At 51.4% G+C, this 16,901-nt stretch overlaps 2 protein-coding genes across 10 annotated transcripts in view; one reads left to right on the top strand and one right to left on the bottom strand.

Annotated features, from left to right (window-relative positions):
* Positions 1-9,626: 9,626 nt before the first annotated feature.
* On the top strand, positions 9,627-13,454 carry PGLYRP1 (peptidoglycan recognition protein 1). Its single transcript, XM_006744959.3, has 3 exons — positions 9,627-9,997; positions 12,507-12,628; positions 13,209-13,454. The coding sequence occupies exons 1-3, from the start codon at positions 9,708-9,710 to the stop codon at positions 13,385-13,387; spliced, it is 591 nt and encodes a 196-aa protein (XP_006745022.1). The 5' UTR covers positions 9,627-9,707; the 3' UTR covers positions 13,388-13,454.
* A 540-nt stretch (positions 13,455-13,994) lies between these two features.
* CCDC61 (coiled-coil domain containing 61) overlaps positions 13,995-16,901 on the bottom strand; it is a 25,021-nt gene continuing 22,114 nt past the window's right edge. For 6 of the 9 annotated variants that reach the window (XM_081807134.1, XM_081807136.1, XM_081807137.1 and 3 more), the window contains 6 exons: positions 16,216-16,385; positions 16,032-16,107; positions 15,572-15,714; positions 15,414-15,492; positions 15,183-15,237; positions 13,995-14,489 (listed from right to left, as the gene is read on the bottom strand). In XM_081807134.1, the coding sequence (XP_081663260.1) occupies positions 14,211-14,489; positions 15,183-15,237; positions 15,414-15,492; positions 15,572-15,714; positions 16,032-16,107; positions 16,216-16,385 (802 nt within the window). In that variant the 3' untranslated portion in view covers positions 13,995-14,210. The remainder of the gene's footprint in view (positions 14,490-15,182; positions 15,238-15,413; positions 15,493-15,571; positions 15,715-16,031; positions 16,108-16,215; positions 16,386-16,901) is intronic. The other 3 variants (XM_081807139.1, XM_081807138.1, XM_081807133.1) reach the window with 3 other exon arrangements.

The raw sequence follows: 16,901 nt of genomic DNA, 5'->3' as shown, positions 1-16,901 counted from the left end.
GAACTCCTGAGCTCAGGCTCGGAAGGACTCGCAGGTGAGAGCAGGTGTAGTGTGGAGGGAGGAGATGGTACCATGGATGGAGGTGGGGGCTCCAGAGGTCCTAGTCTGGTCCATTCTGCAGTGGCTCCCCTAGACACAGGACCGTGGCTGTGCCAGCCAGGGCCCAGGTGTACAACCCTTTGTGGTAGTGCTGAGGGGACCATCCCACCCTTGAGCCTGACTCGCCTCTGTGGCCCCTGCTGCCCTTTTCTGGCCTTGCTTCCAGCATTGCTGCCTTAAGCCCTTGGGCTTTCAGAACCAGGCTGTTGGGGCGCCTGGGTGGCTCGGTTGGTTAACCGTCTGCCTTCAGCTCAGGTCATGATCCCAGGGTCCTAGGATGGAGCCCCCTGTTGGGCTCCCTACTCAGCGGGGAGTCTGCTTCTCCCTCTCCCTCTGCAGCTCCCCCTACTTGTGCTGTCTGTCTCTCTGTCAAATAAATAAATAAAATATATATTTAAAATATATTACTTTTTATGCCCTTAAAATCTCTCTTAAAATACACATTTGCTAGGGCAAAAAAAAAGAGAGAGAGAGAGAGGCAAACCAAGAAACAGACGGTTAACTATAGAGAAGAAACTGCTGGTTAGCAGAGGGGAGGTGGGGTGGGGGGATGGGGGAAATAGGAGATGGGGATGAAGGAGCGCGCCTGTCATGATGAGTACTGGGTGTTGTATGGAAGTGTTGGATCACTATATTGTACACCTGAAACTAATATTACACTGTATGTTAACTAACTGGTATTTAAATAAAAACTTTTTTAAAGTACTAAAATAAAGGTTTTTCCGGGGCACCAGGGTGGCTCAGTCATTAAGCGTCTGCCTTCGGCTCAGGTCGTGATCCCAGGGTCCTGGGATCGAGCCCCGCATCTGGCTCCCTGCTCGGCGGGGAGCCTGCTTCTCCTTCTCCCACACCCCTTGCTTGTGTTCCCTCTCTCACTGTGTCTCCCTCTGTCAAAAAACAAATAAAATCTTTAAAAAAATAAAATAAAATAAAGGTTTTTCCTTTAAAATTATTTTATGACTTATTAAACATCAAAGAGGAACTTCTGCTTCAGGAAAAATGGAGTAGACACACTTCCTGTCGCGCCCAGCAAGAAAGTACAGGGATGCTCAGCTCCTACTGTGGGTTGCCTCTCTCTGGAGGCTCGAAGGGAGAATTCATTGTATGTGCTCTATTTGTTCTTCTGGCTTCTGGTGGATGCTGGTACCTCCGACTGCATCTGCATTGTTCCAATCTCTGCCTCTGTCTCTGCATGGCTTTCTCTTCTGTCTCTAGTCAAATATCCCTCTCCTTCCCCTTTCTAAGTGTGATTGTATTTAGAGCCTACCTGGATAATCCGGGATAATCTCCCCATTTCAAGATCCTGAGCATAATCACACCCACAAAGACGTTTTTGGGGGTCGTTTTGCCACGTAAAGTAACACTCACAGGTTCCAGGAATTAGGACGTGGGTATCTTTGAGGAGGACCACTTTTCAGCCTACCACATCCATTATATTACACAACCTTTCAAAGATACAGTAAATGCAACAGTCCTAATCAATTGAGGTTGAAACAAGAAATTAGTAAAAATCTATCTAATTTATGGAGTGTCAGAGGGTAGAAGAATTTGATAAGAGGGCTGATCTTAGGTGAGGCCAGATTCAGAGGCTCAGCAATATTATCACAGACTCTCTGTCTCTTCTCCGCCTTCCAAAGAGTTGACCACACTAATTGTGGCTTCCCTCATGGTTGAAAACTGGCTTCCAGAAGTCTCCATGTATATAGTTAAAGACCTCCAACAGTGTCCGCTATCTTCCACTCCCTCCCCCTCTCTGCTCCCCAAAATGACCTCTTAAAAATGCAAAGCGGTGGGCACCTGGCTGGCTCAGTCCGTGGAGCAGAACTTGAGGCTCTTGATCTCAGGGTTGTGAGTTCTAGCCCCACAGTGGGCTAGATTACTTAAAAATAAAAAACCTTCCTTAAAAAATAAAAATAAAAATGCAAAGTGGATTAATGTCACTCCTTACATGCTCTTCTGTGGCTCCCCAGTGCTCACAGCATGAATCCAGACCCTTACCAAGCCAGACAAGTCCCAGGGTAGTCTGGTTCTGCTGAGCTGGCTCCCCACACATGCTGGTCCTTTCCACCCCAGCAACAACCTTCTTGTAGCCCCAGAACATCACCCTGCAGCTGCTCTTCTCCATACCTTTAGTCACGCTGGTCCCTCTGACAGAACAGCCCTCTCTCTCTCTGCACCCTGGCTGATTGTGCCTATAGGTGCTGTGTGATCAACATAAAACTCAGTAACTCTGGGCTCTTAGTTCTTCATGGGTTGGTTGCCATTGCCGTTATTAGGAGCAAACCACTCCCTGGGACAGGGCAGGCCCCCAGGAAAATCACAGAACAGGACCGTTTCGAGGCTAAGAGGCTGTCCTATTACTGTTAAGGTTGGGGAAAAGCGTGCCAAGGAGGGTGGGGACAGATGGGGCGGCGCGCCCTCTGGCGGTGAAACGAGGGAACGGCGGAGAAGGATGCCGCGCCTTTTCCCAGCACCAAAACCAAGCCCAAGGTCAGAGCTGATGATGATGCTCCTTGGGGGCCTGCTACCTGTCAGGCCTAACGCTAGCCGCGCCACGCACGTGAAATATAGTATATCTGGAGTTATTTTAAATAGTTATGTTTCTTTGTTTACTGTGTGTCTTCCCCCCTAGAAAGTGCGTAAAGGGACTCTTGTTTTATTTACCGCTGAATCCCCAGCACCTGCAACAGGTAGAGCGGGGAGCCTGCTTCTCCCTCTGCCTGCCGCTGCCCCTGCTTGTGCTCTCGTGCTCTCTGTCTCTGGCAAATAAAGAAAATCTTTTTTTTTAAGATTTAAAAAAAATTTTAATAAAAATAAATAAATATTTTTTTAAAAAAAGAGGAACAAGAACAAAAAGGTATTCATCACATGACTTAATCACAACTGACTGACAGATTCAACAAATGTGGGAGAAAGCTGTCCCCTTCCCCCACCTCCCCACCTCCCCTCCAACGGCCCAGAGTGAACCATGGTCTTTGGCAGGAAAAACAAATCCATTTTGAAAGTGCACAGTCACTTGGTGTGGACTGTTGCTTTGCACATATCCTCCTATGTTGTCTTTTTGAAGCTGTTTTTGTGAAGACACAAAGACGTATTTTGCCTAGCAGCTGTTAGCTGAATGTATAACTTTTCAATATTTAGTAATAGGGCATATAGGCCTCCATCTGTACTCTTTTTTTAAAAGATTTTATTTATTTATTTGAGAGAGAAAGAGAGAGCACAAGTGGAGGAAGGGCAGAGAGAGGGAGGAGCAGACTCCCTGCTGAGCATGGAAACCAATGCGGGGCTTGATCCCAGGACCCTGGGATCATGACCTGAGCTGAAGGCAGATGCTTAGCTTAACCGACTGAGCCACTCCGGTGCCCGGGGGCTCTATCTTTACTCTTGTGTGTGGGGGGAAGCATCTGAGGGGCAACCCTGTTGCTTACAACAGCCCTCTGAGGGCGAAACTGTCCTTAAATGCATTTCACAGATGGAGAAACTGAGGGTGGCTTAGAATGTGATCTTCACATGTATCTATCACCAGCTATATGCAAGGAATTGGGGATATTATAGTATGCGAGAGGGGGGAAAGGGTAGCCCCTTCCTTGTTATTAAGTGGGGTGATGATACATCCTGGATTGTTTGGGACAGTCCTTGTATGCCTACTGACCCAGCAATAGCTCCCTCTTTCTCTCTCAAGTGCCACGATCTGGACAATACTTATAAACCTCACTGTATAGTAGGAGAGACAGAAATTCATCAAAGAATTGCACAGGTAAATTAATAACTATGCTTGTGATAAATATGAAGGAAAGGAAATGATGTGGGGAAGGAACTAGGGGAATTCGTCACCTCTGAGGAGGTGACAAGGGAAGAAAAGTGACAGTTAGGATGGGACAAGTGAGGGGGATGAGCATTCCAGGCTTGGGTACGTCAAGGGAAAAAATGAAGATCCTGCACTGTGTTTTAACCTTGTCTTTGCTATAATCAGCATTTAATTTGACTTCTTTCATTGTTGATACAATGAAAACCAGTGTTTTTTGCTAACTGCAAGATAATCTGAGGAGTTTTTATAATGGCTGAATTAATTACAACGAGATCAAAGAAAGGCAGTTGATGAATTAAATATTTAAAAATTCAACTTCCTAAAACATACAGGGAGTAGATCTCATTTCCTATTTAAAAAATACACTAGTAATACAGTCTCAGGATTAGAGGTAATATAACAATTACCCACTGAAGCTCTTGTAAATGCTCACAAGGGCATGTCTCAATTTTAGGCTAACAAGATACAGAATAAATACAATTCTAACAAGGGAAGACTTCACACCGCCTGACTAATGATTATATTCTTAGTATCGGCAATCTGATGTGTAAATAATCCCTGTCTTTTTATAAAAGGCGAGCTGAGTGTTTTGTAATCTTAAAGGTAAGGTACAAAGGTACTGAATTTCCTTTTTTTTTTTTTTAAAGATTTTTATTTATTTATTTGACAGAGAGAGAGATAGTGAGAGCAGGAACACAAGCAGGGGGAGTGGGAGAGGGAGAAGCAGGCTTCCCGCTGAGCGGGGAGCCTGATGCAGGGCTCGATCCCAGGACCCTGGGATCATGACCTGAGCTGAAGGCAGTCGCTTAACCGACTGAGCCACCCAGGTGCCCAGGTACCGAATTTCTTAAGCTTCCTCTATTTAAAACTCGTATATACTGCAAAGAAAGTCCCCTGGGGACAGGGTATCGAAGTATCCTCAAGGGCAGCGAGAAAGGCAGGGAAAGCTAGGCGACTCAGGAAGAGGGTCTCAGGAGTAAGCCAAGTGAGGCTAGGTTGATGGCAGGCCATGGTAGGTGCTTGGGACTCATCCAAAGAGTCATGAGAAGCCACAGAAACTGTGACTCACTTCTGAGGGTGACCTGATCAGATCTGAGCTTGGGCCTCATAGGAGCTTAGGTGCATGCTGGGAAATCACCAAGGAGTTGGGAGCAAAATCCAGGTGCAAGATGGTGACTGGACCAAGGCGGGGAGAGTGGCAATAGATAGGAGCAGTCTAATTCATAAGATATTTAGGAGATAATAGCAACATGACTTGGGGGCGAACTGGATATTTATCAGTCATTCAGGATTTATTGAGCACCTGCTATGTGCTGGCCTTGTTTTGGGCACTGGAAACAAGAGGAGAGAGAGTAGAGGTTGGTCAAGGATAGTGTTCTCACGCATGGCTTTTGTAAGTGGAAGACAATCATGGCATTCCTTGGGGACTCTTGGAAGAGGGCTGATTATGGAGGAGCAAATCATAAACCATTTTGGGAATCTTGCATTTGAGGTCCCTGTGGGACATCCAGGTATCGATGTCAAGTAGGCAGGTGGATACACGGATGCAGAATTCATCTGAAAGCTCCAGGCTAGGCATAAAAATCTGTAAGTCATCTGCATTTCAGTAGCAGCTGAAGCCATGACCTGGATGAAATCACCCAGCAGAACAAGTATCTTATGATGGTCAAGGAAGGAAGAATGGGTCAAAAAGGGAGACAAAAAGACCAACTAGAGAAGCGGAAGGAAAATCAAAACAGTCTTATGACACAGAGGCTGAGGAAAGTGAACCTTTCAAGAGGGATGTGGTCAGCTATGTCAAATGCTGCCTGATTGCCCAAGGTCATCCAGCTAATGAGTGGCAGGGCTGAAATTCAAAAGCCAGATCTAGCTATTTAATAAACAGTGCCAGGACAAATGGCTAGCCATTTGGAAACAAAATTAAACTCTTACCTCACACCACATGCAATTATAAATTCTAGCCGAGGTAGAAGTCTAAAAGTAAAAACACAAGATAACAATATTTTTTTAAATAGAAAAAGTCTTACAATCTTGGCATGTTAAGGTCTTCTTAAGGCAGGACAGGAAACACAGAAACCATAAAAGAAAGAAATAATTTTTTAAAAATAAACTAGAGTAAAATGTTTGCAGCACATTTGACAGACAGTGTTAACATTCCCCATATACAACGACCCAACAGGAAAATTGAGAGATTCAAAGAGATGAGCAGACAGTTCACAGAAGATCAGTGCAAACAGCCATAAATATGTAAAGAGACAACCACCTCTCTGATGCTTGAAGAAATGCAAATAAAACAATAATGAGACATCATTCCTTGGACGGTAAAGCATTTTAAAACTGATTCCATAACAAGGGAAAAGAAATACTAAAACTTTTTTAGTATGATATTTGGCAATATCTATTAAAAATTTTTTTTAAAGATTTTATTTATTTGACAGAGAGAGAGACAGCGAGAGAGGGAACACAAGCAGGGGGAGTGGGAGAGGGAGAAGCAGGCTTCCCGCGGAGCAGGGAGCCAGATGCGGGGCTCCATCCCACGACCCTGGCATCATTACCCCAGCTGAAGGCAGATGCTTAACGACTGAGCCACCCAGGCGCCCCTCTATTAAAATTTTTAATGTAGCTCTATTTCCTGATCTGGGTGCTGGATGCATGGTGTATTTGTGGTGTGAAAATTAACACAGTTCTTCACTCTATTAATTCTATAAACTCTATTTAAAAAGTACACTTGCACATTTTTCTATATGTATGTTATTCCTTAATGCTTTCAAAAAGAACAGAGACACAAAATGTACATACCCAAAGACTCAACAATCCCAGTTATGGGATTCTTTTCTTCATTTTGCAAATTGATAACGAAAAGGTAAACAACCCATTTTATTTTTTTAAGATTTTTTTTCTTAAGGCATCTCTACACTCAATGGGGGGCTTGAACTCACAACCCTGAGATCAAGAGGCTTGCGGCTCCACTGACTGAGCCAGACAGGCACCTCCAGCCCAATTTTTTTCAAAAATGGACAATGGGGGCACCTGGGTGGCACAATCAGTTAAGCGTCTGCCTTCGGCTCAGGTCATGATCCCAGGGTCCTGGGATCGAGCCCCGCATCGGGCTCCCTGCTCAGCGGGAAGCCTGCTTCTCCCTCTGCCTGCCACTTCCCCTGCTTGTGCTCTCTCTCTCTCTCTCAAATAAATAAATAAAAATATTTTTAAAAAAATGGACAGTGGACATGACAGGCAATCAATAGAAGACAAATCCAAGTGGGCAGAAAACATAGGGGGAAAAAAAAATCTCCTGGGTGGTCATAAAAATGCCAGTTAAAATTACAAAGAGGTATCGCTTTACACCCATAAATTTAAGAGGTGATAATGCCCACTTCTGGGGTGCATGGGGGTTCCAATACTTTACTGGTAGAAATATGAATTGTTAACAGCCTCTGGCGGAAAACAATCTGGTAGTAACTATTAAATATGTAGAGTCTTTGACCTAGAAAGTCTGTATTTATCAATTATAAGTGCTCCAGTATGGATGGCTGGATGGCTGATAATATTTTGTGCAGCAGGGGGATGGGATGAAGAACAGCAAAGCTTCAAAAAAAGCAAAGATTCTGTCAAAATGGCAAGCCTATACCATGAAATACTATGTGACTATTATGAAGATTCAGTTAGAATTAGTTGTGTTCACCTAGAGAGAGGCACATGGGATAGGAGGTCACGAAAGGCAAAGTGATGTGTGTGATTTGATTTTGTTATTTAAAAAAAATATATAGGGGCAGCTGGCTGGCTCAGTCAGTAGAGCGTGAGACTCTTGAGCTCCTGATCTCAGGGTTGTGAGTTCAAGCCCCACGATGGGTGTAGAGATTCCTTAAAAACAAAAAAACTCGAAAAAGATAATAAAATAATTACTTAAAAACTAAAAAATAGGGACACCTGGGAGGCTCAGTCGGTTAAGCGTCTGTCTTCGGCTCAGGTCATGGTCCCAGAGTCCTGGGATAGAGTCCCGCATCAGGCTCCCTGCTCTGCAGGGAGCCTGCTTCTCCCTCTGCCTCTGTCTCTCATGAATAAATAAATAAAATCTTTAAAAAAAAAAAACTAAAAAAAATGTATACAGTCTTATATATGTTTGTAGGAAGCAGATTTAGAACTCCATCTCTGGGTTCCTGGAAGCCTGTGGCTAAACCCCAGCATCCCCACCTTCTCCCCATATGTGATAATCTCTCTGGGCCTCAGTTTTCTTGACTATAAAAGGGGTTAATAATAATATCTATCTCACAGACCCGTTGGAAGCATGTGAAGTGAAAAAGTGCTTAGCGATGCCTGGTGTGTCATTCCAGATCACAGATGTAAGCATGATCTCCGGAGCATGGACATCACCTTGGAGGAAATCATGCCACACTGTTAGTGAGCGCTAGCAGACAGAGCCCGAGGGGAGTGGGACACAGGGGGTTAACATTTTGTATCAGTTTGACTGGTTATTGAGTCCCAGTGGCCCTTATGTGGCACCAGGTGCCAGACCTCTTGGAAGGGCTCGACCTTTATCCACCCCCTTAATTCCTTAGTTCACATCAGCCTTCTGAGTCAGGTACTTTATATTATTATCCCCATTTTGTAGGTGGGGAAAACTGAGGTACAGAAAGCTCACTTGCAGGAGCTCACACACTGGAATGGGGCCAGAATTCAAATGCAGGCAGCCTGGTTCTGAATCCAGGCTGTGGACCACCAGGCCCTACTATGTCCCCCTCTCCCTGCCTCAGTTTACTCGACTGCAAAATGGGCTTACCACCACTCAACATCTTCAGTTTGCTGCAAGGGTTAAGCGACCTCGGGCTTGGGCCTGGGAGAAGTGGTTTTAAAATAGGAGCTTTTGATTCTTAAATACAGAGATCAAACTGGCAAGAGGGGAGGTGGATGAAATAGATAAAGGGGATTAAGAGGGGGCGCCTGGGTGGCTCAGTTGGTTAAGCCACTGCCTTCGGCTCAGGTCATGATCCTGGAGTCCCGGGATCGAGTCCCACATCGGGCTCCCCGCTCGGCGGGGAGTCTGCTTCTCCCTCTGACCCTCCCCCTTCTCATGCTCTCTCTATCTCATTCTCTCTCTCAAATAAATAAATAGAATCTTTAAAAAAAAAAGGGGGGGGGATTAAGAGGTACAAACTTCCAGTTATAAAATAAGTCACAGGGATGAAAAGTACAGCATAGGGAATGTAGTCAACAAGATCACTACTGCATTGTTTGGGGACATTTGGGGGCCACACTTATCACGGTGAGCACTAAGTAATGTACAGAACTGCCGAATCACTATGTTGTACACCTGAAAATAACATAAAGTTGTATGTTAATTACACTTCAGTTTAAAAAAAAGGGGGGCGGGGAAGCTTTTGTTACCCCGGTCCCTCCGGGAGAACGACAGAGGAGGCTCAGGCCCCCAGCCCCTGTGTTAATGTTCCCGGTGAGTTGTTCAAAGCCCCACTGAAAGGAGAGACAAAGCTGGGCAGGGCGCCAGGCCCTTGCTCTTCCAGAAACCACAGGGCGAGATGGCCAGAGGCCTGTGCAACCCTCCCCACCCTGACTCTCAGCTAGGAGAGAGTCCCCTTGGCTTTGCCATGGGCTCCCCACTTCCCCACCTCACCACACCGCATCCTGTTGCAGTCCGGCCAGAGAAGGAAGCGGAATCTGGGGTCCAGTGTGACCTGCCTGTCCCGCCAGGGTGTGAAGCAAGGCCCTCCCCACCGCCCGGCCCAGCAGATAAAGGTGGCCTGGGCCAGCGGCGAACTCCTAGCCGTCCCTGCGGGCCTCACCTGCCATGTCCGCCCCTTGCGCGCTGCTCGCCTGGGCCCTCCTGGCTCTCCTCGGACTTGGGCTCGGAGGGCCTAGAGAAGAACCCCCAAACCCCTGCTGCCCCATAGTGCCCCGGAGAGAGTGGAGGGCCCCGGCGTCCAAGTGCTCCAAGAAGTTGAGACTGCCCGTGCGCTACGTGGTGGTGTCACACACGGCCGACAGCCCCTGCGACTGCCCGGCCTCGTGCCTGAAGCAGGCCCAGAACGTGCACAACTACCACTCGGGGACGCTGAACTGGTGTGACGTGGGCTACAAGTGAGTGCGGAGCGGAGGCAAAGGCCGGTGCCCTAGCGGGTGGAGGGAAATGTGTGGAGGCCTGAGGGACCCCCGGCAGATCTAGAGCCCCCTGGCTGACAGTCCTCGCAGCTTGCTTTCTCCCCAGGGCGGGCACACAGGACTGCGCATGTGCGCGCGGCACGCAGGTGCTAGGAAGAAGGGAAAGGGCTGAAGTCCAAGCCCTGCTCCCCGGAGGAAGGGACAGACTACCAACACAAAAGAAAGAGTCCTCTACACTGGAGTCCCTTCATAAAGTCTGCCGCCTCTGTTGGGAAGCAGACAAGCAGGCGGGTTCAGCGCGGGGGTGGGGGTGGGGTCCAGTCTCAGCTCTGCTTGTTGCTGGCTGAGACCTGGGGCAGGGTCACGAACGCTCTCCCCACTTTGGTTTCCTCTCCCTCCTCTGCCCCCACCAGGTCACTAAATCAGCCAATACATACATGCAAAGCCCTTAGGACACCACCTGGCATGCAATGGGAACCCCCAAGTTCATGGGCTCTTGCCCTTAGGCACTTATTATGTGCCAGGCCCTGCCCGGGTGCTGGGATGGGGGAGGCATGAACAGTGCGAATCTGGCCCAATGGGATTTAAAGACCAACGGGGAAGAACAGGTGGGAAACAAGCAAAGGAAACCAGGTGAATTCAGATGGTGATAGAAGCAATAGGGCGGGGCGGTGGGGGGTGGGGAGACTCAGGTGGCTCTGGGATGGGGGGCTGCGGCAAGAGTGGTAAGCTGAGGGTCCAGCAGGGGTAAAAGCTATGAGGGCAAGTGAGAGGGTCACGCCTGAAGGACAGAGGCCAGGATGGCTGGAGGGAGCTGGGAGGAGTGACATGAAACGAGGAGGACCGGATCGGCAGGGCCTTGTGGACCACGGTAAGGAAGACAGGAGCCGGGGGAGGGATGTGAGCCTGCTAGGTGGAAGCAGCTACCCCTGGCGGCTGTGGGGAGAACAGCCTGCAGGTGGGTGACGGCAGAAAACAAAAGGACTGCGAAGATCTGCATCTGGGGGCCGTGCCCCCCAGCTCCCTTTCCGGGGTAACAGGCCGCGGCCCCATACAAGGGCTTCCGCAGCGAGTGACCTTTGAACCCTACAGGTTCTCAGACCTTGGTAAACACCAGTCACCGTACTGGAAATCCAGGTTCCCGGGTTCCGCCCTTAGAGATGGCTTCCAATAGGGGTGGGGTGAAGCTCGGGAAGCCGATGACCTCATTGGAAGTCTAGGCGCCTCCGAGGGTATCCCCAGCTCTTCTGGCTCAAGCTTTTACATTTCAAAGGCTCCAACTTCCAGGCTTTGTCTCCAAGACTCAGGTGCTCGGATGCTAAGGGTTTCCATGAGGTAGTGAAGACAAAGCTTGGCTCCCCAGCCTCTGACCTCAATCGCCTTATAGAAAAGCAGACTGAAGTTTGTTTCTCAGATTTTAGGATTTAGAGTCTGATCCCAACATTCTGGATCTTCCTTCTTGTCACATCACATTCTGAGTCTCAGTGTCTTTACTTATAAAAAGGTTCTTCACTCGACCCACCTAGTGGTGGTGGAGGTTTAAACTAGATGCTTCCATTTCACAAATACACAGGGAGTCCCAACTGCCTGTGCCAGGTGTTGGGGCTGTGATAAAGCCCTATGCAGCCCAGTCCTGGGGGCCAGCATCACCATGGAATTTCTAGTCTCTTCAGAGCCAGATTCTGATTCGGGCTTCCTGCGTGGGAGATTCAGGACCCAAAGATTCTTAAGTTCCAACATTCTTTACGTCCTTGGTGACTGTGAGAGCAAGAGGGCAGAGGCAGCAGATCTTGAAACTCCAAAGTGCTGATCTTCTAGTTATTTCCAACGTGCCAAATCAGACTTGCTCCATCAAGGCGTGTCAAATGAGTCTTAAGGATCTGATGCCAGGACTGGAAACTTCCAAGAGGCAGATGCTGGGACTCCAGAGTCTGTATCTGGTTATGATGCCAATCCTTGAGTCCCAGATCCTGTCACTCAGTGTACCCCAGCAGGGAACAGAAAGCAGGAAGCAGGCTGGGCCAAGGGCAGAAAAGCTTCTCAGAGGACAGTTCGGAGAGGCAGCGGTCTATGGGGCATGACCTTGGGGACAACAGCGGCTCCTGCCCCAGAGCATGAGGGCATTCAGCAAATCAAGAGCTCAACAAATCCTCCCAGGAGGCTGGAGGAAGCAGGGAGTAGGATCACGTGAATGGGAGTTCCAGGGACCCGGGTGAGAATCCGGACTCTGTTCCTGTCTGGCTGTGTTGTGTGACTGTGGGCAGATGTTCCCACCTCTCTGATGCTCCACCTGCAGAATGGGGGCAGGACTAACTCATGGGTGGCCGTGAGGGTGTAGTGCTGTGCCTGGCACGTGGCAGGGGCCAGAGGCATTGGATGACAGAAGAGGGAGGTGTTGGGGGAAATTGTGTGTGAGTCGCAGGGGGCAGGGGAGGGGGTGGCATGCCCTCCCTTACTCATCAAGCCCACCCCGCCCCCGCCCACCCAGCTTTCTGATCGGAGAAGATGGGCTCGTGTATGAGGGCCGGGGCTGGGACACCAAGGGCGATCACACAGGCCCCACCTGGAACCCCATCTCCATTGGCATCTCCTTCATGGGTAACTACATGGGTAAGTGTCCAGCTGTTGGCATGGAGGGCCGACCTGGGGTCTGGGGGATGGCGCCGCACGGTATGTAGTCCTTGGGAGGCTCTGCCACTTCCAAGCTCTGTGACATTGGGCAAGCTGAGTCGGCTTCTCCAAGCCTCATCTCCTCCTTTGGATAATGACCATTTCTTTGCAGCTGCCCGGTTTGGGCCAGGATGAGTTAATCTGCATAAAAGTTCTTCAGCCAGTCCATGATAAACAGCCACCATCAGGAGTAGGACCCAGAGGTCTGGGGGCAGAGGAGGGAGGATGAGCTCTAATCTTGACACCTGCTGAGGGTTTAACCTGTGCCAGGCACTGTTCTGTGATGGCTTTACGTAAAAGAACTCGTTTTCTTGTCCCACAGCCCTGTGGGCAGGTGCCATCATTCTTTCCTTTCGCAGATGAGGAAACTGAGGCACAGCAGGGTTAAGTCCCTGCTAGGGGACTGGCAGACCCGGTTCTGGGCCCCAGGGGGGCAGGGTGCGCAGCTGGAAACACTAGCCCACACTACCTCTGTCCCTCAAGGAAGCCCTAGCCTAACTCCTGCGTCTGTCTCCCCCAGAGCGGTCACCTCCACGCCGGGCCCTCAGGGCGGCCCAGAGTCTGCTAGCTTGTGGTGTGGCTCAGGGAAAACTGAGCCCCAGATACGAGGTCAAGGGACACCGGGACGTGCAGCGCACACTCTCTCCAGGCGACCAACTCTATGAGATCATCCAGACTTGGCCACACTACCACGAGTGACACCCTACCTCCCCCACACGTGGAAACCCCACCGCCTCCCCCTCCAATAAAGGTGCAGCTCAAACTGCGTTCCTGTGTCCCACCACATGCCTCCCCTCCCTCTCTACCTTCCACAAGACCCCAGCCGTTCCCACCCGCCCCGGGCCCAGCACTCTGTCCTCGCTGGTACTCAGAACCCAGAGGCCCCGACCCCAAACCAAGACCCCAGAGAGCCCAGCTTGTAAGGAACATCAGAGCTCAGAACCCAGGTCTCAGGCCAGAGCGCAGGAATCAGCACCAAGTTGGCCCAGATGTCACTGATGGCAGCTCAGCGGTCCTGCGGGGCCGTGACCCATGCTCCAAGACACCCCTTCTCTACCACTCGGCCAAAGATACCCTGTGCCACATCTCTGCTTGGACCCCTTTGGGGTTGAGCTGCTCACTCCCACCCCTCAGGTCCACCCCATTCATTGCTTTAGAGAGTATGCAAGTTTCTCCTGACTCTGAACCCTAAAGTGCCTCCCAGTCAGAGACATGCCCAGAAATACACCAGGTCCCAATTACGGCCACCACCCAGTCCTCATTTCTCCCCACTCCAGCCCTACCCGTCAGTCATAAGCTGAAGGAGCCCAACAGCAAATAGTTTATTTACAAAATGCACATACCTTCCCTCCCAGCATGCAGTGCATGGTGGGGGGGTGGCCCAAGGCCTCACACACCTGAAACCCCAGTAGCACCAGCAGGAGAGGAGCCTGAGCAGGGCTGCAAGGAACCGCCGGCCCCGCCCCCCCACTCCGAATCCAGCAGTGGGTGAGGGATGGAGGGGCAGTACTCCAGGTCGAGGTCACGACCGTGTGTCCAGTTGGTTCATATATTCCTGCAAGGCCTTCAGGCGGGCATCTATTTCGGCCATGTCTGCTGCCTGGTGGTCGGAGCTGTACTCTGTGAGAGTGGGTGTGGGTGCAGGGGCTGTGAGGGCCCAATACGCTGCCCTTGGCTGGGGAGGGCGGTAAGGGAGGGGGAGATGTGGAGTCCCAGGCTCACCTTTCATAGGGACCCAGCCCCCCGAATTGGTCAGGCATCTCTGATGGCGGCTGCGTTCCACAGGGGTGGGCTTCTGCTGCTGGGGGAGACAGGAAGAGGGGGTTAGGTATCCTCCCTCTATTCCTGTCCCCCAGATCCCACTGGAAATTTTGAACCTAAGGACCTCAAAGAACAAGGGCTGACGCCCACTGGGCACTTACTAGATGCAAAATCACCTCCTGGTATCTCCACCAGAACCCTCTCAGATGAATACTATTACCATCCCCATTCAACTGATTAAGAGACTGAGGCTGAGAACTAGCGTGAGCCACACAGGTGACAGGAAGGCGGGGCCAGGTTTTAAGAGCTGGCACTTCGAGGCCAGGGCTGGTGCCCTTAGCTGGTATCATCTACCCCACCCCACCCCCACACTCCCCTCCAATCCAATGGTCTCAAAACATTCTGCGTCCAGACGCATTTCAAGAGACACCTCTGCGGGGCGCCTGGGTGGCTCAGTCGTTAAGCATCTGCCTTCGGCTCAGGTCATGGTCCCAGGGTCCTGGGATGGAGCCCCGCATCAGGCTCCCTGCTCGGCGGGGAGCCTGCTTCTCCCTCTCCCACTCCCCCTGCTTGTGCTCCCTCTCTCGCTGTGTCTGTCTGTCAAATAAATAAAATCTTAAAAAAAAAAAAAAAAAGACACCTCTGCAACCTGAGTCCCCCAGAATGGAATCATGGGCTTTTGGTGGCTTCATGCTGCCCCCACCTCCTCCATGGTCTGGGGAAATACACTCACCGTGTTGGACCCGCCCCAGGTGGTGGGGCTGGGAGGCTTCCCGCGGCGGCGAACGCTGACAGGAGAGAGTGTTCAGAAACTAGCGGGAGGAGCCTTGGGCACCTCCCACCTCGCCCTCCCCGGTGGTTTCAAGGCCCCCGCCTCCATCACCCAACCTCCCTGCAAAAGACTGTTTCCAGCCTCCCCAGACCCCCGGTTGGAGGTGGTCCTTTCCTCGCGCCCAAGTTTTACCCCCTAGGAAGGGAATCGGAGAAATCCTCCAACTCGCTGCAGGAGCCGGCGGATGAGCAGCGGCTGCGGAAACTGTCCACTAGACGGGGGAGGAGAGAGTGAGCCTCCCGCGCTCGCCGGGGCGCCCAGCCCGCCCCGCGCGCTACAGTCCAAGTTACCCGAGGAGCTGCGGTTTCGGGAGCGGTTAGCCGCGTCCCCTCGGCCGCTCACGGCAGCGGGGGGCCGAGTCTGGCGAGACCAGGAGATGGACGGGCCGTCCCCGCTTCCTCCGCTGCCCAATCGGTTCCGCTGCTGCTGCTGCCTGGGGAGCGGAGAAGGAGACACCCACCTGTGTGCCCAGCTAATGCTAGGAATGGCGTCGCTGGGCCCCTATGGGCACAGTTGAGGTCACATAAGAAAGGGAAGGAAAAGGCCTGCGGACACACAGACCGGGTGGTGGGGGTCAGGGGAGGAGGTGGAGGTCAGGTGAAAAGCAGGCGCAGGGAAAGGGAAAGGGAGAGACGGAGCAGGTGACCGATGACGGAGACAGATGGGAGACGCGGATGGATGAGAGCACAGGTCGGGGGGCCAGTTAAAGGGGCAGGGATATGGGCACGTAAGGGGGAAATGGGCGCTAACTTCATCTTGATCTCTCTCTGCTTCTTCTCCTTGGCTTTCACAAAGGCTGTGGGGTCGAAACGGGGCACGCGACTACCTAGGATGGGGTGGGAGAGTGAGGAGAGAAGAGGCTGGGGTCACAGGAGCACGCCTCCACAGCTCCAGTCCATCCCCCACCCTCCCACGGGCAGGACAGGGCAGAGACCTGTGGGCGAGGGTGAGGGGCGGGCAGGGCGGCCTCGACTCCGGCCCCCCCGGCCGCTCTCCCGGGAAGAAGAGCGGGTGGCACCGCGACCGCGCGATGTGGAGCGCTCCCGCGACGTCGAAGCCCGATCCTCCCGGGCTCGGGGCGGCGGCACGGGCGGAGTCCGTCTCCTGGAGCACAGGGCCCACTGTCAGTTTCCCGCCGGCCAGCTCCTATGTCAACTCCTATCTCAAGCCTCTTCTCGGATCACACCATCTCCGAACCTTCAGGTCCACCCCACCAACTCCTAGACATTCACGCCCTTGCATATGACCCTCACAGGTACCTTGTCCCAGGCTCCGCCCCTCTCGGAGCCCCAGAGAACCCCCCCAAAAGAAACTGTCACTTCCCTACATCCGAACAAAACCCCTTCACCGGACCCTTCTTCCTGAGGTCTCCCACAGCTCCCTAGAAATCCTTCCCAATATTCCATCACCCACCCCAATAAATAACACTGGACGTCAACCAGATTCCCACCAGTTGGGCCACGCCTTTTCGCTCTACAAGATCCTCAGGTCCCACCCCTTCCCCCCCCCTTATCTCCAGCCCTTCCTCCTGACTGACGCTTCAAGCGGCAGCCGCCTGCCGTGTCCAACTTTCCGCCCCATGCAGTCCATCAGATTCCTTCCACCCCTCCATCCCCACCC

This window comes from Leptonychotes weddellii, chromosome 16, assembly GCF_054177405.1.
Source record: "Leptonychotes weddellii isolate Sample4059 chromosome 16, ASM5417740v2, whole genome shotgun sequence".
NCBI lineage: Eukaryota > Metazoa > Chordata > Mammalia > Carnivora > Phocidae > Leptonychotes > Leptonychotes weddellii.
This window is presented reverse-complemented; position numbering and strand designations above follow the sequence as displayed.